The sequence below is a fragment of the Pseudorasbora parva genome, chromosome 7, assembly GCF_024679245.1.
Source record: "Pseudorasbora parva isolate DD20220531a chromosome 7, ASM2467924v1, whole genome shotgun sequence".
Classification (NCBI taxonomy): Eukaryota; Metazoa; Chordata; class Actinopteri; order Cypriniformes; family Gobionidae; genus Pseudorasbora; species Pseudorasbora parva.
This window is the reverse complement of record NC_090178.1, coordinates 27,326,922-27,349,464: the sequence shown is the minus strand read 5'-3', so window position 1 is coordinate 27,349,464 and position 22,543 is coordinate 27,326,922. Positions and strand designations below refer to the sequence as shown.

Sequence of the window (22,543 nt, the reverse complement as noted above, 5' to 3'; positions counted from 1 at the left end):
TTGCAGCATGGAGTGATAAAGATAATAAAGAAAAACAAGCAACAGGCACAGTGTGTGTCGGTGTGTGTGCGAGCGTGCGTCAGCGCTGACTCAATGCGTGAGCGTGTTTGTAATTCAGCCTTCACAACGCAAACAATCTCTCTCCTCCATTCCCTTGCTTTCTCCATCCTCTCTCTCTCTCTCTCTCTCTCTCTCTCTCTCTCTCTCTCTCTCTCTCTCTCTCTCTCTCTCTCTCTCTCTTGGACACCGTCTCTTAGCAACCAGACACTTCAGGCCTAAAAATAAACCCCTAGAAATGAAGAGAACAAGAACTAAAACATAAACGACAATTAATCCTTTCACCAGAGCATGAGTCTCAAATAGAAAAGGTAGGAGCCAGAAAGAAGCAGAAGAGAAATAAGCAAGGCCCAGGAGCAGAGATGAAAGAAAACAAGAGAGAGCCAGCAACAGGTATTTGTTAGTTTTCTCGAGCACTCCAGCACTTTTAGCTTGCTGGGAAGTAAGCAGACTTCTCAGAGTCTACAAAAACACACACACACACACACACATACGCACATACACACACACACACACAATGTTTTTCACACTAAGATAATGCTATTTACTCAACTTCTAAACCTTCACCTAAAAAAACAATCCACATCATTATATTTGATAGATTTGTGTGTAAAGACCATGAAGTTCATGAGGCACAAAACTCTAGCTTTGACTTTGGAATAAAGTCAAAGTTCTAGAACAAATGTAGCAGGTGGGTTAAAGGGACCAGAACACACTCTTATGCGTTCTTAACTGAATGACAATCCTGACAGAGCAAACCTGCTTCACACACGCTTCATTAGCACACCTGATCTAAACGGTGCGGTCCTACCACAGACTTCCTCTTTGTGTGTGCGGAGAAAGGAGAGGAAATAATTTAAATCCAACACATAAAGAAGAGATAATAAAATCTGTCAAACACGATAAAACCTCTTTCTCTCAGACAGACTTTTGTCACACATTTATTACAAAAGCACTGTGATTGGAACTGAGGGCAAACATATAATGAAATAGGTTTTAAAATTAAAGTAGCAATGAAACAAAAGTAGCACCAGACCTTTTCTTCTGTATTGTGGCATCCAAATTAAATGGATTATTGGAAAATTGTAAGGGTCTTGCAAAACTCTCAAGAGCATTTAAAGGGATAGTTCAGACAAAAATTACAATTCTGTCATCGTTTACTCACTCTCAACTTGTTCCAAACCTATATAAATGTCAATAACACAAACATTTCAACTTGATATAATATAGAAAATCTAAGATACATTCAGGTGACACATTCCAAAATATTCCCTGTGTAAATGTCTTTGTTTGACTGAACACAAATGAAGATATTTGGAAGAATGTTTGTAACCTAACCAAACAGATCTATTTCCCCCCCACTATGGTAGTCAGTGGCTGCTGAGATCTGCTTCGTTAGAAACATTCTTCCAAATATCTTCATTTGTGTTCAGTCAAACAAAGACATTTATACCGGTTGGGATTGGAACAACTTGAGCGTGACTAAATGATGACAGTTAAAATAGATAAAAGTTGTGTTAATTATGTCTGACTTGAATGCGATTAGAAATAAAGAGTGCTCACAATCACAATAAATGATATGTATGATATGGGCATTCAAATCATACTTTTTAATAAACAGACATTGTGTCTTGTTAAAGCAGTCACTGAAATGGGTAACTGTCATTAAATGGTTAACAAGTGTGTACACACAAATGGTGCCCCCCTCCCACCAGAGCAGCGTGTTTTTATCACCTTCCTCATCTTTGTTTGTGTGCGACAGCCTGACTTGCGTCTGTGTGACGTGTAACCGGCCAAAAATACTCCCTCTTCTTTATCTCCATCACCCCATTCCTCACCCCTCCTTCCTTCACCTCCATCAGTCCTGCTCTCCCTCTCTTCCTGCTATTCTTCTACCTCTCTAATTTTAGATAGTGGGGGGAAAGCCCGTCACACAAATGCGAACAATCTGAGAGAGCGAGAGAAACAGGGATATGAGTGTTTCTATTCAAGTTACACAGTTGTAACACTTGGAGTTGGTGAGAAAGTTCTATAAGTAGTATGGGAGTGTGTGTGTATGTGTCAGGGTCCAAAATGGCCTTGCTATTGCTTTGTCTCTCAAAAGTGGGCGAATATATATATATATATATTTATATATATAAAATGTGTGTGTGTGTGTGTGTGTGTGTGTGTGTGTGTGTGTGTGTGTGTGTGTGTGTGTGTGTGTGTGTGTTTTAAATCAATTATATTATTAATCACATTTAAGCATCTCTGCTTTGCATGAGCTCTGACATTTGAATTAGTTTACAAGTCTTTCATTCGCATCACTTGCATCAGTGAGGGTGAGGTTATCATTCTTACAAATATAAACCACATATTTTGCAGTTCATTTTAACTGGCAAGTAGCTTTATTTACTTACCCAAGCCAATTTTTACTCACATTTGATTTGGCACTTCCAAGCGTTCATTTCAGACCCTGTATGTGTGTGTGTGTGTGTGTGTGTGTGTGTGTGTGTGTGTGTGTGTGTATGTGTGACCAAGGGGACAGAGGACAGGACACAGTGTGTATGTGTGTGTGTGTGTGTGTGTGTGTGTGTGTGTGTGTGTGTGTGTGTGTGTGTGTGTGTGTGTGTGTGTGTGTGTGTGTGTGTGTGTGTGTGTGTGTGTGTGTGTGTGTGTGTGTGTGTGTTCTAATGGTAAACATGCACAGGGCTGGAAGACATGCAGAGATACCGCCTGTCACCATCACACACACACACACACAGACACACACACACACAGACACACACACACACACACACACACACACACACACACACACACACACACACAGACGTGTTTGTATGTGATGGTGGTGTGATGGTAAGCAGCAGGACGGTATCTGAGAGATGCTTAAATGGATCTGCTCAAGCTGATTAAAGTCCTGCTGCTCGTCATTACATAACACTCACCTCACTCACACCACAGGAGACCTGGATTACAGTCACCGATGTGTGTGTGTGTGTGTGTGTGTGTGTGTGTGTGTGTGTGTGTGTGTGTGTGATCACACTGTATTAGTTCAGTGTCTCTTCAGTCTGTCTAGTTATTCGGTGTTTATCTTCAGCTGAGTATGTGTGTGGATCACTGATGACCATGGATGTGGGACACACACACACACACACACACACACACACACACACACACACACACACACACACACACACACACACACACACACACACACACACACACACACACACACACACACACACACAGCAGGGAGAAACATCATTAATTGCTGGAATGATTGTATTATCAGGGCAGAAGGTTTTGGGTCCAGATCTCATCCATCTTCCTCTCATCCTGTTGTTTGTCTTTCGCGCTCAAACATTATCTGTCTCTCTAGCCCCGTTTCTCTATCGCCAGTCACCTACTTCTGTGTCACTCTCTCCATCACCTGCTTGTCTCTCACAGTCTCTCTCTGTCCCATATCTTGCTTTCTCCGTTCCACTGTCTCTTAATTTCAAAATACTTTGCAGGAGAGGTTGCAAAGCATGACAGCACACAACAAAAGCAGTGACAAAAAATAATCTCAATCAACATCATTGTCATTATAAACTAAATAAATGTATAAATCAAATCAAATCTCTGTCCCAGTCCCCCTGTCTCTCACTCTGTCAGTCTCTGCCTCCAGGGACAGATTACCCTCCTCAGCTAGAGCAAGTAAAGGCTGCTACATTATGCAAGACACTGATGATGTAACCACGCTCACTCACTCTTCTCAAACACACACTGCGTCTCACCACAGCAACGAGCATCAGCTACTGGGATGCAGAGAATCAAAACAACCACCATCATCGTCATCATCATCATCATCATCATCATCATCATCATCATCATCATCATAAGGACTCCTATAGTAACAGCATTAGCCTTGCAAGTGATTCCACTTGAAACATGCAACACTCACTTCTGATGAAATCAATGACCCTTGACCGAACAGTGTGTGTTTTTAAAGCAAACCAGCTGAACATGAATTTATTTGTGGCTCTAACCCTGCAATTCTGCCTATAATGTATCAGTGTTTACAACGCTGAGGTTAAAGATTAGGTCACAAAAACAAGACTACTTTATTGCAACTTTGGCAAAATATAACTAAGCAAGCAAAGTTTGCAAACATTTGGGTGTTGTTTCATCATCATTAGCAAATAAAGTAAGGCACATTGCTAACCTACTGACCAGGTTAGCACCACAGTGAGGGACAGACAGAGATCTCTAACTCGATTATTGCTGGAGAGGATTATGTAATGGGAAAATTAGGATATTACACACACATACAGACACATCCACACACACACACACACACACACACACAATGCATTCCATTGGGCAGAGATAAGAAGCTAAATTGTCTAATTAAATCACGTTATTGTCACTAAACCATAAACATGAGTGAATAAACACAATACACATTACACAATGAGCGTACAAGATGTATAAGTATTTGAACATCATCATACACTTGGCAGTCATTTACACACACACACAGTAAGGGATGGAAAATAGTAGGACAGTACCCCACCCAGGGGAATCCCATCCAAAAACATATCTATCACAGTGATTTATCCACGAAACACACAAACACACACTGGCATTGAGTTACCAGTGGCAGAGACAATGGAAGTGCACATTTCTCAGAACACACACCTCGCTGAGTCATCCAAACACACACACACACTCACCAATACTATAATACAACAATACTACACCTATACAGATGCTAGATACCACACATCTTCTACAAAGTGGTATACAGAGGGCTCTACAATCACTTTATGAATAGTTACACACACACACACACACACACACACAGGTCTGCAAACTGAGCCCCTGGGATAACACAGAAATAACAGTCTCCGAGCTGCAGGCCAGGGTAAACCTAATAACGCTCACCACACATTAGCACAAAATGGCCGCTCAGTCAAGCATGTTTCATTTGCTCTTTGAAAGAATTGTGGTATAAAATTGTCAGATCTTCCTCATTAGTTTATTGCATAGGTTTGACTCCCCCAGTAGGGAGATTTCCTTCTTTCACAATTTCCTACAAGTGATCAATAAAGTACTTATCAAGTCTTATCTTAAATGCCAAAGGTAGAGACTTGTTGTACATTTACAGGTGAACTGTGTAATTTCTATCACAAATGTTTAGGTGTCAGTTAATACATGTGTAATAGATACTTATTGTGATCACTGCACATACTACTATATTATGTTTATTCCTATTTATAGAATAAACATAATAATTTACTAAATATGTATGTTATTTGTTGTATACATCACTGCTTGGAGTCAATGTTTTGGAAAAAGTCTTACATTCATCAAGACAACAATCTATATTTGGTCAAAATACAATAAAACAATGGTATTGTGAAAAATCATTACAATTTAAAATAACTGCTATTTAAAATAATAATATACATTATTTTATGCTGATTTGCTGTTTTTGTTCAGATATATTAAATTATCGTAAAACACAAAGCAATTCATTGTTTGGCATAATCTTTCATTTTGATAATATTTGGGGGAAAAATGTCCGTGGAAAGAAATAAGGTCAAGTCTTAAAGGGGGGGTGAAATGCTGTTTCATGCATACTGATCTTTTTACACTGTTAAAGACTTGGAATCCCATACTAAACATAGACAAAGTTTCAAAAGTTAAGGTGGACGTTTGATGGGAGTATTTCTTTGTCAAATATACTACTTCCGGTTAGTCATAAGTTTCGGCAAGTTTTTTGAGATCATGCCGTTAGTGGGGGCGGAATTTCCTTGTATGGGCCTTACGGACAATTCTACCGGAAGCGCGTGAGAGAGAGAGAGGGAGAGAGAGAGCAACAGCCTACGCCCATCAAAGCGCTGGCTTGTAGGATGCTAAACAGGTGATATAACCAGTAGCTACTGACTTACCCACTGATAGGCCGGCGGTCGATCTGTATTAGCACTTTCCTCACGCGACGGGCGAATCACTTTCCTCACTGAGCGACTCACTTTCCTCACGCGGCAGGCGAATCACTTTCCTCACTGAGCGAATCACTTTCCTCACAGAGCGACTCACTTTCCTCACGCGGCGGGCGAATCACTTTCCTCACTGAGCGAATCACTTTCCTCACAGAGCGAATCACTTTCCTCACGCGGCGGGCGAATCACTTTCCTCACTGAGCGAATCACTTTCCTCACAGAGCGAATCACTTTCCTCACGCGGCGGGCGAATCACTTTCCTCACTGAGCAAATCACTTTCCTCACAGAGCGAATCACTTTCCTCACGCGGCAGGCGAATCACTTTCCTCACTGAGCGAATCACTTTCCTCACAGAGCGAATCACTTTCCTCACGCGACGGGCGAATCACTTTCCTCACAGAGCGACTCACTTTCCTCACGCGGCGGGCGAATCACTTTCCTCACTGAGCGAATCACTTTCCTCACAGAGCGAATCACTTTCCTCACGCGGCGGGCGAATCACTTTCCTCACTGAGCAAATCACTTTCCTCACAGAGCGAATCACTTTCCTCACGCGGCAGGCGAATCACTTTCCTCACTGAGCGAATCACTTTCCTCACAGAGCGAATCACTTTCCTCACGCGACGGGCGAATCACTTTCCTCACAGAGCGACTCACTTTCCTCACGCGGCGGGCGAATCACTTTCCTCACTGAGCGAATCACTTTCCTCACAGAGCGAATCACTTTCCTCACAGAGCGAATCACTTTCCTCACGCGGCGGGCGAATCACTTTCCTCACTGAGCGAATCACTTTCCTCACAGAGCGACTCACTTTCCTCACTGCAGCGCGCTGCTGCACACGTCATTATTTAGCTCCGCTCACACGACACGCCCCCACCCGCTCGGCTTTTTTCGGAAAGACTCGGAACAGCGCATCTTTCTTATATAATTATAAAAAAAATAAAGACTTTTCGGAGATATGCAGGATGCAATGCTACTCTATAGGTACTCAAGATTGACATGACACTGACTGAAACTGAGTGTTTCACCCCCCCTTTAAAATATAACATAAGTGTAACGTAATGTGGTGCAACCCCCCAAAAATGTAAAGATACATCTTGAGATGTTTTTTTACAATTTATTTCAACCTCTACGTGCTACGTTGAACCAGAGCAAAAGCTAACTAATAACTGTCTCTGCTTATTAAATTTGAAAAAAGATGTAAAACACTTTAAGCTACATGCCACTACCTTTCAGCTGCAAAGTGCTAAAACAGTGTGAGGCAGGGCAGCTATTCCTGTGACAGACTGAAATCTAAAGCTAAAAGCTGCGCTACGGCTGCTGTGCCGAGGGCCTCGCGGTCTCTGCCCCGATCCGTTATAAACCCTAATCCCCTAAAACAACAAACACACACTGTTATGCAGGCAAGCCCTGAGCTGCCCTCCACTGCCTTACACTGCTTTAGGGAGAGAATAATCGAGCGCGTCCCTTAAAACCTGGCCCACATGCGAGTGTAAGCATTGCATAATCAGCCAAACCATGTCTGAGGCTAAATATGGTACAGTTGAAACAATTATGAGGCAAGCACTTTGGCCAGAGATCACAAACACACTCAAGAAGCTTAAAGCTGATGTCATCTACAGCCCAGACTGTCACCCAAAGCCGCAGAAATAAGCATTTGAGAGTGCAAAAAAGGACGTGCAATGTTTTAAAAGACACAGAAAGAAACCGAGAGAATATACCAATGAATGAACAGACTAATAATAGAGCTAATGGACGCCTGACTTCTTTCCAGCAAAGACACGCGTGTGTGACGGGCAAACATGCCATTAACATTTGATGTCGACAGTCGCCTAAATAGAGAAGCTCTCAGACCAGTCGGATATGCATTATTCAACAACACAAGACATTACACGTCCATGCATATACGTTAAAGAGAGAGCATAAAGGCGTTAAGAGCTTGAATGGTTTGTTTTCTTGCATACACAGAGAGATCGCATCATTCGGCGCAGAAACAGAGATATGGGAATTTGTGGAGTTTTTCCTGAATGCTACAGCCTTAAGTTGGAGATGATGACACAGCACAAAGTCCACCGGGCCTGAAAAATCACTCAAATACTCACAAGCATGTGCAACTGACACCCGGCCTAAAAACAGGATAGGGTTAGAAGGAAAAGACAGAGAAAGAGAGAGTGATGGAAGATGAGATCCCACTGGGGTATTCCAGCATGGATTAGTAACAGAGAGGTTATGTGTGTGTGTGTAAGAGGAGTGGAGGGATGGAGGTGTAATCGATGGTTTAAAAGGTTTTCAGTCTCACCAAAACACATATACACACACACACACTATTCTTTCATAGCTCACTATGAAACACAAAACTCATCTGAAAACACACACACACACACACACACACATTTTCAGATTACATGTCAAGCACCAATATCATCTATTCTGACTGTAGTGAAAGTGTCAGAGGTTTGTAACGAAAGTCAAATGGCACTTTAAACCTGAAGAGTGTCATTTTTTCAATGTTAAAATACTTGAAACATTTCCCTGAATAGGCTGTGAATATGCTGTGCTCTGTTTGAGATAGCATGCTTGAGAAAACTGTTCAGAAACAATAATTTTTCTATTTCATTTGGTGTAGTGGTGCATAAATTGCACGCTTAAGAAAAAAAAGAAGTCTAGATGTTAGGTATAGCTCAATTACATTAAGACATACACATTTGTTTTAAAGGACTTTCTCAGCATTTCACAATATTTAGAGTTGATGGCATTTTCTACACATTTTCAAAATTATTAAAAAAAAATAAGTTACCTGTTTGCCTTAAAATGCCTTTGAGTTCATTGAAATTAAAAATTTGAGTTAATACAATGAACATTTTTGAGAATCGACAACCTTTATTCAAATATTATTAAAAGATTTTGTAAGCATATTGGGTAATTGTGTGTTTTATTTGTGATGACGGAGTGAAAGATGCCAAATATCAATTTTTTTATGTGGTTCAGATACAATAATATTTTGAGTTTATATTTATTAAACCATTTTCTGTCATTTTATCAACAATTTTTTTAAATTTCAATAAACCCAAAATTTTAAGGCAACCAGGTTGCTTACTTTTTTAAGTTAAACGAAATTTGTGATATTACAAAATACTATCTGTAACCAAAATGTCTATGTCCTGGGAAAACAGGACGTTTACTCACCCTACTTCATTGGCTGATTCGGATTCCCGTTGCAAATTTTTCCCCTTTGTTTAAGAAAATGTGTTGTTTATTTGGAGTATAACAGGCCAAACTGACCTTAAACAAAATATATCTTAAGCCATTTGAAATTAAAGGCAACCACTGAATCGAATCATGATCCAAACAAAGATGCTATTCAGAAGAACGAGCAGTTGTTTTTTATTTAAATTAGATATATAATTTCAAGATTTAAAGAAAAAACAGTTCTGACTTTAGATTTGTGGAATTATGCTACACAAGACACACCTGCACAAAACAAATACAGCTGACAGACTGAATGAAAATGCAAATTCACTCTCCAACTTTTTTCGGTTGCCGCTGAACAGCCGCATGCGCTTATAAACAGGCATTATATGGAAGTAAGAGGAAAAGAAAGTGCAATCGAAACTTTTCTAAAGACAGTTCCCGTTAGAGATATATTCATGTATCATCACCATCCCGTATTAAATATTTATATTTTTCTTCCAATATATTAGGCATTGCGAACAGTATTTATTGTGTATTTTGTACCAAGTCTTGCGATCTCTGTGTTCGGATGAGTCCCACATTACTTCTATAATGTAGATGCTTTGTTTACACAATATCTACCTCCATTATTTAGGTAAAGAAAGCATACACTTTAAAAGCATGGCTTAATTTAGCATTAAATTGTTGAGTAAAACGTACTTCCAACAAAGTATTGCAAAGTAAACTTCATTGAAGAAGAAATTACTCAACAAACTTTAAATGGGCAAGTTAAATTAACTTTTTTTGTTGTTCAATTTACATAATGTCATATATATATAGTATGCTATTATTATTATTAATTTTAATGATTAATTATTTTTACTATTCTGACTGGTTTAGTAATGCACAAACTACATACCTCAGCTTGGGAATGTTTCAGATTCAAACCGAATGACAACTTTTTCAGTAATTTAAATGTTAAATTAAAAGCTAAATGTTGACAGTTTAATACTGAGCTAATGCTATTATCTATGCCTAAATGTTTAACATAAAATAAAAAAATATTAATATATTAATGTAATTATTTTTACTTTTCGGTGAAGTGATGCATAAATCACAAACTTTTTAAAACACACTGTACATTTGTAATGTTTCACATTCAGACCATATGGTAACTTGTATCTGCACAGTTATATCATTTAATAGTCATACAGAAGGTGTGTTGGGTTCTGTGTACGTGTAACAAATATCACCGCTCAAACAATCTACACAACAAGAGGGCAACACGTGAGGGTAGGACATCCTCTCCTCACAGCTCTCAAAACATTTTCCACCTGTCTTCCATTAAGGCGTTCATATGATTAACAGTATTTAGTGCACAGGTGCACATGCACACACTCGCCTGCTCATATCCAATACGTTACACACACAGACCATCCCTTGACTAAACACATACACACCCTAACTGATGAATTAGAAAGTGAGTGCCGTAAATGCCGGTGACAGACTGGTTCAAAGTTCAAAACAAACTCCAGTAAACTCTTGAACAGGTTTAAACACATGAAGAGAAGGACAAGCAGACAGACAGACAGACAGAGAGAGAGAGAGAGAGAGAGAGAGAGAGAGAGAGAGACAGAGAGAGAGAGAGAGAGAGAGAGAGAGAGAGAGAGAGAGAGAGAGAGAGAGAGAGAGAGAGAGAGAGAGAGAGAGAGAGAGAGAGAGAGAGAGAGAGAGAGAGAGAGAGAGAGAACGAACATGATCTTGCATTCCTTTAGAAGAGAACGAAAGGGGACGGGGTACGGAGGAGAGGGGGTGGGGTGGGGTGTTAAAGCGGCGCCAGACAGCATTTGAATTCCCGGCAGTTGACCACACAAATACACACTCTCACACACAGGTTTAGTGTGTGTGTATATAATGAATAAAAGTGTGTGTGCGCTGGCTTTTATTGTTATTTTTCTTTAAACAGCATTATCACAAACTCATACACTGTTATATTAACTAACTAGTAGCTAAATAAGGTCACACCACAGACATCTATTGTTTTTAAATTAATATAATAACTACAAACTAGCCTTACAATGCTACTGCTAAAATGCAAGTTTTTGTTATATATATATATATATATATATATATATATATATATATATATATATATATATATATATATATATGTGTGTGTACTTTTTTCTAACATTTTTATTTGTTTTTCTATCACTGTGGAGAGTTTCTATTGACATCCATTTATGTTTTCATTATTAATTTCATTATTAGTTAATAATGTGTTACATATAATTGTATCTACATGTTATTGTTATATTATAATTGTATGCATAATATTAAAAACATTAAAATATTCATTCTTTTTGGAATTAATATTTTGTTGTTTTGAATATATCTAATATACATATAGGCTAATATAATCCATTATTAAACCACATTTTTATTTGAACCTATTTTTACAATAAGACTTCACAATCCTTAAAAAGAGGATTCTATGACACACAATGTAGGCAAAAACTGACATACTCACACCCTCACAATACAAAAAGCCCAACATGTTTTACCAGTCGCCCAGGGATTCACAGGGAGTGAGTCAAAGGTGAAGAACAGAGGAAAAGGAAATGGTCTCATATATATAGGGCATATTGTGAGCAAAACACTCCTAATCTTATCTGAAGAGCTTCTGATCAGCACTTAACATCAGTTAACGTCTCAACGTCACTGGATGCTGCGCTCAGAAAAACACACACATATGCACAATGCAGGTGTTACACTGAGTCATGCTCATGACAATGCAGCCTCTGTAAACTACCTGTATTACATTTCTCTCTCCCAACACACACACACACATGCACGCACGCACGCACACACGCACACACAGCAACATTCTTCCACAGCAGGCTGAATTTCATCAGGTTCAAGGCAGCACAGAAGCTCCTGATGCAGTCTGGACCCAAAACACACAATCCAACAGCAGCTTAGCGCTAACGAGCAGCACAAAACGTCTCGGGAAAACAACTAAGTACAGCGTGACAGAGGGAAGCACAGTCTACAAACATAGTTGAAGCTTTAATCTTACTGAGAAAAAGATTTAAAATCATGTTAAAAGACTGACATGACCTAAAAGTTTCTGTGTTCGAAAGCACAAGGCCTGAAGCATCCGTGTTCAGAAATATGAAGCAAGATTTTCCAAGAATGTGATTCGATGTGTGAGAGTTAGTGCTTGAGTAAATGAGTGTGTGTGTTTGGCAGAATGCTTTTCCTGGAATGAGTAATGCCACACAGGCTGCAGTGATTTAAGCTTTGAGCAGGAATGTGGGAGGTCCACGTTTTTTTTCTGCAAAACAAACCAGTGTGAGAGCATGTGTGTCAGCGTTAACAGAATGAGTGTTTGCTCAACCATAAGAAGATTGCCCCATTATCGGTTGTCAATGGCACGTCCATCAATATCAACACTTTGTCCATTATTCAAAATCAATAAACGTGGCTCACTATGTAGTGTACAGGAAAGCGTCTCTTCTGCAGCGTCCTAAATGAGTGAAAACAGATGTCCAAACTCTCCATGCACAGTGCAATTATGTGCAAGTCTAATAAAAGGCTAATGGAGTTTTTCTCTGAAAGTGTAATGGAAAGCTGCAATATGAAGTGTAAACACTGGTCGGAAAGAGGTGTTTAAAATCAGCAGAAAAGGTCACTTAACCTTTAGCATCTCAATAAAACGCATATTAACATTCACAGACACAGAATTCAATTAAAAATATGAATTAAAAGCTATTTTACCCTTTTTGAGTTTTTGAATGAATTGTATTCCTCAGGCTAGCTATTATTCTGTGCAGTCTTGGGACACTTTCTGTTGATCCCACAAGAACAGCAAAGACTGATAGTGAGTCTTTAGATGTTAAAGCAGATTTTTTTCAGATGTTCAGCTAAGAAATTGAGTATAGAAGGTAAAAAGTGACAGGATAACTAAACCAATTGAAGTTACTTTGTTTTAAAGGTATCAATAAAGACATGTTTCAATGCCAAATGTTTGATATCTAGGATGGCATAAACACTTGACAATAGTTCAGCATCATCAGCATTAATGTAAAATCATTTGTTGTGATTTTTTTTACTGTATAAAAAAAGAAAAAGAAAAAGGGTACATGTTTATGAGATTAGATGGACATCACCATCGTTTAAAAATTATTTCTTTAAGTATGGGTTCGCACAAATAAAATGTTAATAGGGATGAGAAAGGTGTTAAAAAAATTGAAAGGGGGGATCTAACTGCTATTTCATGCATTCTGACCTATTTACACTGTTAAAGAGTTGGATTCTCATGCTAAACATCGTCATATGTCCAACTCGCAATTTTTTGTGTGACATGGTGTGATTTTTTTTCGAGTATGGCCCTGTATGACCACATCCGGATGAGCATTTATACGTCAGCTAAGCCCCTTTCCCACTGCGATTCCGGCAAATACACGGATAATGTGACCCGGCATTTGTTCCCGGGCCGCTAGATTTGGTCCATTCTCACTGCCAGCGAAATACCGTAATATGTGCGCTTTCACACACAACCCGTAACGGTCCCGGGTCGAGTTGACACGTGACATCCTGATGTGACGTATAACGGCGAGCGATCTCCGCTTCAGCGCGGATGGTAAGGAGCTCCATGGTCTCGACTTGTGTCCAGTTTGCGCGCATTTCTGCTTGTTTAATTTTAGTTTCTTTAGTATACGAACACTCTCTGCGTTTAAAACACTGACGAGCTCTTCTGGCACTGCAGGGTTGTGTTATTGAAAAAACAAGCTCTAGGAGTCGCACGATAACTACGCACACGTTGCGGCATTAGTTTCGGCTTTTGTTCACACAGCGCTCGTCCCGGGTCGAATACCGCAATATTACTAGGTCCCCGACCCGGGTTCAGTTCGGTAATCAACGCTGGGACGTGGTTGCTTTCACACAGAAGGCGACCCGGCAATGTTCCGGGAATATTGCGGGTCCCACGTGCAGTGTGAAAGGGGCTCTAGAGTGAGAGGATGCAGGAGTGCATAGCGCGCCCATCGACAAGCCTTGTTTGGGTTACTGAAGCCATCGGCAGCGCTGTCATTTTGTTTTTAGATCACAATATTCAACAATGTCACTAAAGAGGTTGTAAGGGAATGATTACCTTTTTCAGCTCCTCAAATCACCCAGCGCTAAGGAAACAGTGGATGCAGTTTGTTATTCTGGAGCAGCGAGTGTGTGAAACCGCAGGAGGTGTGTGAAACTGCATCAAATGTCTGTTTTGTTGGCAATCGGAGCGTAAGTGCATGTAATGTAATCAACACAAACATATAGTGCATCAAAAATTATACAGGGATAATGCCATGACGTATTTTGCATGTGAGTGCGTGTGTGTGTGTGTGTGTGTGTGTGTGTGTGTGTGCTCATGACTCTTTAGCTACGCCCACTGCACGAGCTTGGGTGTTTTTGGAAAGAATCTATTATAGAAAAAGTCTTTTATAAAAATGATAAAACTAAGACTCTTCAAATATATGAACAATGCAGTACTATAGGTACTCAAGATTAACATGATGGGCAGAAACTGTGTGTGTTATGTACCTAACCTAGTCAAAGACTTTATTTTATTACAAAAAAAATGTTAGAAACAAGTATATGTTTCCTTACATTTGTTTGCAGAATATTTGATCCGCCATTATAACTGTTTAAGAGACCAGACTAGAAAAAAACAGGACAAAATTAAATAAAGCTTTAGGGTAAAACATGCACATTTGTTTAAACATACATAATTTCTCAAATAAATGTTTAGTATGGGTGATTCACCGGTGCCGCTGTTTTAATAAAACTTGCCTCACCATGCAGTAAAAAGGCAATTTTTCTTTTAAATTGGTACTATACGTCTTGGAAAAACTGAAAAGGGGCTGCTGCATTTACGTTTGCTAAAACGATAGCAAAACTTCAACATCCATAATGCACTGGGCTCGATCCGAATGTCTGTGGGCAGAGATACATTACACTGTGACAATACAATACTATTAAAAAATTCAACAAACTTAACCTTAAAAATGAAAATAGAAAAATCAATTGATCAATTGGTTTATGCTTGAATGGAAACCAAAAGGCACTGATGGGAATCCACCCAAAAATAAGCACCCTGACAACATTAAATGCTTTCATATAGGCCTCTGGCTCCAAGTGAATCTTCAGTGGTTTGTCATGTTAATGAACATCCTACTGAAGGCTCTTCGGATATGTTAGGTATGCTATTGTGAAAGACATCCAACCACATAATAGAGCATCGTTTAAACTATTCTTTCTGCACGACACTTCAATCATCAACTTGATCTTGTGTGCTAGAAAACTGGGTGGGTACAAAGAGGGAATGCACAAAACTCACATTTGCTTTGAATGATTAGCATTCTCCTGATGCTCGAAGAGAAAGACCAGGACAGAAGGGAAGGAAAGTGAGAGCGATGGCATTTGACTTCACTAACTAGAGTGAGCCGGAACCTTAATAAAATATTGTAAATCTGTAGTACTTCTGATTGAAAGAAATGGGGAATTACACAGAAGAATTTAGGAAATTAGATAAGGAAATGAAACCAGGCTGACGTGGTTCTTACGGTGTTCTAGACCTAGAGTATCATATGCGGTTGAGGAGATGGCATCATGCCCTCATGCCATTGACTGCGTGGCATGTGACCAACGGGGGCAGGGGCGTGTTGTGGAATGCAGGGTTAGGGGTGCAGCTATGGAAGGTCATGAGGTCAGGGTCATACACACACACACAAACACGTTTCCCCCCTCCCCCCGATCATACACAGGGGCCTCTGTGCTGCTGTCAGTCCATAAATGACTCCAACACATGGACACTCTCGCTCGTATTCTACGCTGCCCCCGTAACCCACTGACATAGCAAACACACACAAACCACTGTGCTCCCCTGTTGGTGGACACACCATTATTGTTCTCCAGGGGTAAAAACAAACAAAATACTATTCAACCCCAGAGGACCTCATTCATCCCTAGAAATACACCATCCGTACACTTCCAGTGAAACATTTATTCCCAATGCTCCCAAATCAAGGTACAAGTTCTTTCAAGGCAAGCAGTGTAAGAAAAAAAGGAACATACTGTATCGCTGCAGTGTTTAATACAGTCTCACACATCAATGTCAACGACAAAAACAGCCAATGTGTGTGACATTTACAGGCTTTCCATTTGTGTTCAGAGAAATAGCATGATGGAGCAACCATTTGATGGGCCTGATGGGAAACCAGGCAGTGTGGAAAATACAAAACACGCTCGCTCACACGCTGACTGTAGAGAACAAACACGCACATGCTGCTGAACAGGATACATAAGCATGTAAACACAGAGAGGTGCTTGCTGATGTTGAACTGGTTCCAAAGAGACCTGAACAACTGAGGCGGCTGCATAACACTGACTAAATTAGAGCACATGGTCTCCTGTGTGACAATGCGAACGAGCGATAAAAGGCTGCTAATTATTCACAATTAACAATATATTACAACTACATGGAAACCGGCTAACAATGAGCATAACAATGACCCTATAATAAAAACATGTTAAATAAAATAAAGCAAAGCACAGTGAAAACTGAGCCAGGGTTAGAAATGAACTAGAGATGCATCAGGTCAAAAGTACACTGAAAATCAAAGTGTGATTAGTTTTAATATAATTTTCTTTATACAACAATTCGAATTTGATCGGACAAGCAGAGTTCTTTAGGTTGGATTAATTGAATCATTCATTTTACAACAATGATTCACTCAAGAGCAAAACAAGGGACTGCGTTTATGAGTGAGTCATTGAATCATTCACTCTATTGATTTGTTTAAAACACTGATTCAAACAAAAATAAAACACTGTTAGACAAAACAGACAAAAATAAATAAAGTAAATGGCAATAATGTGTAAATGTATTAACTTCTTGTTTATTGAGACAATGTCACACTAACAATTAGGTAGACAATCTGATTTTTTACGCCCTTTTTGCCTTTTATTATGATAGGACTGCAAGGAAAGGTCAGCGAGCCGGGACTCAAACTCGGGTCACCCAAAATAAAACAGCACTATATGCCAGCTGCCCACGAGACTATCGGCGCTGATGGGTGATATAGTTCTTAATATTTCATTCTAGCACAGGTTAAATTATCGCATAAAATATTGTATAAGTTGATGTTGACTTATTTTAATAGTTAATAGCTTATCTAATTATTCAGACTAATAATTTAGGTAACACTTCATTTTACAATGTCCTTGTTATATATATATTACATAGTAATAACAGTAAATTATAGATAATTACATGCAACTAACCATCAACAAAACTATAATTCTACCCTGACCGTATAGTAAGTACATGTAGTTCATTATTATCATGCAGATTCATTAATTAAATTAATCTTATTTTTAAATGAGCAGGCTTTGTAATAAGGATGCCACAAAGTAAAAAAAAAAAAAAAAAAAAAAAAAAAAAAAACTTTGAAATTGATTACATTTCTGACATCGGTAATGCTGAGAAATAACAAACCAATATTACAAATTAAAGCTGCAATTTTAACCACAGACTCTTTACTAGCGACCATCTAATGAGAGAGCACACAAATTACAGCGTTAGCCATTCAGGATAATGCTGTACTAAATACACACTGAGGCCTGATGGGTAGACCATAGTGGAACCACAGACACTTTCAGCTGTTACAGAGGAAATGAGATCAGCCAGGGTCAGCTAATGTCTGTTTGTGCAGACACACACCACCAGGAAAAAGAAGAAACCCCGAAGAGGTGCGCATCATTCTCTGAATTCATGCAAAGCGGCAGTCAGAGAGTGAGGAACTGATAAGAGTTGAGTCTCTTATCTAATGTGATTTATGTGGCGAGAGCTTTTTTCATGCTATTGATAGTGTCAGTGTTAAGGACTGACAGACACACACATGACTTATATCAGGACGCACACCATACTGACACTGCTATCACCTCCTGTTCTCATAACAAACCACGGCTTTCAGAGAAAACGCTCTCTCACCGAAATGCACTACGAATTTATACTGCTGTGGGTGTTTGCAGGTAAGAACACAGTCTGAAGAGATACTCAAATCTGATAGAGAAAGAAGCACTTGGAAACCACATCCTATACTCAGTACTGTATCTTCGTCTCACTCGCTTGCTTGCTCGCTCTCTTGCATACTCAGCAGCTGAGCTCACCTCGTAACTATCGAGGTCAGAATGTGGCCTGCACAGCCGTAGACTGATAAAACCACAAGGTACTTGTAGTAGTTTTTGCCACCTGACTTAAAGCAACATTACATCCCGTCTCATTCCTGACATTCAGCTACATAAAGTCAGCATACAAACCGCATAGTCTGTGGATTTAAGATGATTTAAGTCTAATAGAGCAGGTTGAGAGGTCCTCATGAAACCTTCATCAAATTTTGATTTTACACAAAAATACACTCCATATAGGGATATGTTTGGATGATATTGTCTAAACAAATCACAGCTGAAGGTAAAATGTGGTTTTCAAGTGTTGACACTTGTATTAGATAACAAAATTATGAGGTGATGCGTTTCTTTCACGCCCATCCCAAAAAAAATGTACTTGATCCTTGCAGGATTGTGGGACACATTCTGGGCTAATCAGCACTTTTTACAGGCGATTTAAGTACATGCCAGGCAAAGACTATAGTGAGTTTAAATGCACACAGACAACCAAGCAAGCAGTCTTATATATGTGACCCTGGAACACAAAACCAGTCATAAGTTGCATGGGTATATTTGTGGCAATAACCAACAATACAAATTGGTAATTTTTCTTTTATGCAAAAAATCATTAGGATATTAAGTAAAGATATTAAAATATATCTGGTAAATTTCCTAAATGGATATAAAAAATATAATTAGTAGCAATATGCATTGCTATGGACTTTATTTTGACAACTTTAAAAGGCAATATTTAGATGATATCAATATTTAGATTTTTCAGCACCCTCAGATTCCAGATTTTCAAATAGTTGGATCTCGGCCACATATTGTCCTATCCTAACAAACCATACATAGATGAAAAGATTTATTATTATATTATATATGTATAATCTCATTTTCAAATTGACCCTTATGATTGGTTTTGTGACCCAGGTCACATATAAAGTATTGCTTTAGCTTTAGTAATACCTTTTGTTTTCATGACTTTCACATTTTACAAACTTGAAAAAGCACTAGTTTGGCACTAGGCTGAGGGATTTCGGATATAATCATTTATGTTTTGCCAAGATATCGCCGCCATTCTCTAAATGAAAAGATCATACACCAAAGTAATTGCAATTTAGAACCCTGCATAATCAAAAACAAATTTGGTTTAAGAGAAAAACAACAAGCTTAACTTTATAAGGGAGGGAAGGGCAGGGTTTATAAAAGTGAAAGTGACCATGACGTTTCCAGGCTCCACGCAGCGCACGAACTTCATAAAGCCCAGTCTACTCTGCAGCGCGAGGCGGCAACACTACGCACACACTGTTGTTTATGTCGTCGCGCGCTCGAGTGTTGATAGATTGTAATAGTTATAAGTCCGTTAAACTTAGAGCAACGTGGGTGGCGGGGTATTGCCGCTGAGAAAATCGTGATGTGAGAGAATTGATTGTGATTGAGAGAGAGAGAGAGAGAGAGAGAGAGAGAGAGAGAGAGAGAGACTCAACATGGATTCCCAAACATGCCACAATAGGCCTCCTGAACACGGCTACTGAAACTTCCTGTAGTTGACGGGACAGTAAAAACTTCACAAGTAGCTACATACTGGACAAGTGGATACACGTTGCAAAATAAATACTTGCGGGAAGTATGCTAACAGTTTTTTTAAGTGATTTCAAACTACTGGGAAGCATTCATCGTAAAAGTAGGCGATCCAACGCCTGAAGGGAAATTAGTGCGCCGCTATATTATTAGGTTTCACTGCACTTTACAAGCTTAAAGGCCTACATTAAAAATGCTAGAAACTGGACCGACTGTGGTCTAGTTATAAACTGAAAACCTTTATTAAATACCCTGGTGAGAAAGCGGGGCTTCCATTTTGAATGTGCCATGCTACTGGTTCAAAGCTCGCGCTTGAGCTGCACACAGCTGGCACGCGCAGAGTGCGAGGGGGAACATTTTGGGGGGAACTCTTTAACATTTTGTGGGAGATTGACAACATCGATTTTGACATATTTACAGGAACGACAAAAGTACAAGCTGCTGTTTTAAAAGTAGCCATTCAACAGGTCTGGTGCGTTTTGCTCTGACAGGACTGAAAGAAACAGTGGGTAATAAAGCGGTCATTGGGTGTGAATGTAACTATTTAAAGTAAAACCGCAAACTTGAGAATCTGTCAACATTAGAACTAAGTTACTAGAATGGACACGCTGGGCTCGTCTAGGTTACTTGTCTAGAGTAGACTACACTGCAACACTTGAGGTTATTTAAATGAATGGACCGCATTATTTATTAGTGAAAACTGCCATTCAAGTTCACGAGTTACAAATATATTAGATGACCTGATAATGTAAAAATAGAAACAAAACATCAGAGTTGGTATGTCCTAGAAAAACATTGTCAACTTTTCTAAAAGTAAAAGTCAATGAACTAATAACAATTTTGACACTGAATGATATATAAGGATGATTTGACTGAACTGTCGTAAAATCTTTACTTTTGCTACACTGGCTTAACAAACTCACAAGTCAAAGAAGTTTTTGGCAGCACTTGATAATGAATGCCTGCGTAACTTACCCGAGTCCCCGGGGGTTTTCATGATGAAAGTTATCTGCCCTTAACACACAGCAAGCTGCGTTAAGTTGTCAGTTCAGCAGCGGCGAGACTCGGCCTCTCCCGCTCCTCCGTCTCCAAAGGCCAAACTTTTGTCCAATGTTCAGCACTCTTGTTGCTCCCGCTGTACTATGTCTGGTCTCTTTACACGATTCCCCCAAACCCCCGACCGACAGCGCAGAGTTAGGAAAGCGGCTCAGTAGGCTACTTCCACTGGCGCGACGGGACGGGGTGCAACGGAGTTCCGAAACAGCGCTTTCCCGTCTGTCCCGGGAGCGATCGATACAATCCCAACACGGCAGAAAAGCAGCACTCGGCGTCTCCCTGTTACATTTGCGCGCTCTTGTGCTCAGTTGATGGTTTTCGCAACATTTTATCCTTGTGTTAGTTTGTCATCTGCTCTCCCGAGGCTCGCCATTCGCAGTATATCAGTCAGTTTCCCATTCTCTCTTTCACACCGACTTTTTTTCCTTCCTCCACTCTCCCTAGTCTGAAACTACTCGCTGTCTCCTCCCCCCCCCATCTCTCTCTCTCTCTCTCTCTCTCTCTCTCTCTCTCTCTCTCTCTCTCTCTCTCTCTCGGGTGTCGTGTTTCGCTCGCTGCTGCCGCACGGGGCCGCCCACACGGTCGGGGGAAGGAGGAGAATGGGGCGGGGGGGGTACCGGGCATTGGCTGAGTCACGCCCCCTCACCACGAGCCGGGGCTGGCGTCACTGCAGCACGAGGCGTCGTTATGGAGACCGCCATAGCCACTGTCCGTGATGACATCACATCCGCGTCCTACGAGCTGCAGAGAACTTGAGATTCAGCGTCATCTGAACGTCAGCAACAAGTGTTTTTCGAGTTAATTAGCCCTCTTTCTCTTTCATTTAATGATAATTGTCTACCCCCATCGAGAGGTAATAGTGCAGTGAATAATGATTTCCGGATTTTACCACGTAAGATAAAATACTTTACTCTAAAGGCCACTCTCAACAAAATGTCAAATATTATGTAGCATCATACAGGTGTACAGTGAAAATGTTTTATAAGACAAATAAGGTAACATATATTTTATTGTATATATATATATATATATATATATATATATATATATATATATATATATATATATATATATATATACATTATTTCATCATGAATATATATATATATTTACCTACAGTGAGGAAAATGAGTATTTGAACACCCTGCTATGTTGCAAGTTCTCCCACTTGGAAATCATGGAGGGGTCTGAAATTGTCATCGTAGGTGCATGTCCACTGTGAGAGACATAATCTAAAATAAATAAAAAATGTTGTGTGTGTGTGTGTGTGTGTGTGTGTGGCTGTTAAATAATGGCTGTATAACATTTTACACACATATTTCTTTTCTTTTCAATGATTACAAGAAGATTACCAGTAAAACAGAATTGCATGGCCTAATGACCACAATTCATTGAATTCTGCTGGTGCACGTGCATGAGAAGGAATTGAGAATATTGCAGTGTGAGAAAATGTGTGTGTGAATGTTTGTTTCCTGTATGATTTGA

General features: G+C 39.6%; 1 protein-coding gene across 1 annotated transcript in view; it reads right to left on the bottom strand.

The window, feature by feature from the left end:
- Nucleotides 1-21,548, bottom strand: part of erfl3 (Ets2 repressor factor like 3) — a 53,861-nt gene extending 32,313 nt beyond the window's left edge. The window contains exon 1 of the mRNA XM_067448881.1: nucleotides 20,978-21,548. Coding sequence (XP_067304982.1) covers nucleotides 20,978-20,999 — 22 coding nt within the window. The 5' untranslated portion in view covers nucleotides 21,000-21,548. The remainder of the gene's footprint in view (nucleotides 1-20,977) is intronic.
- Nucleotides 21,549-22,543: the final 995 nt, after the last annotated feature.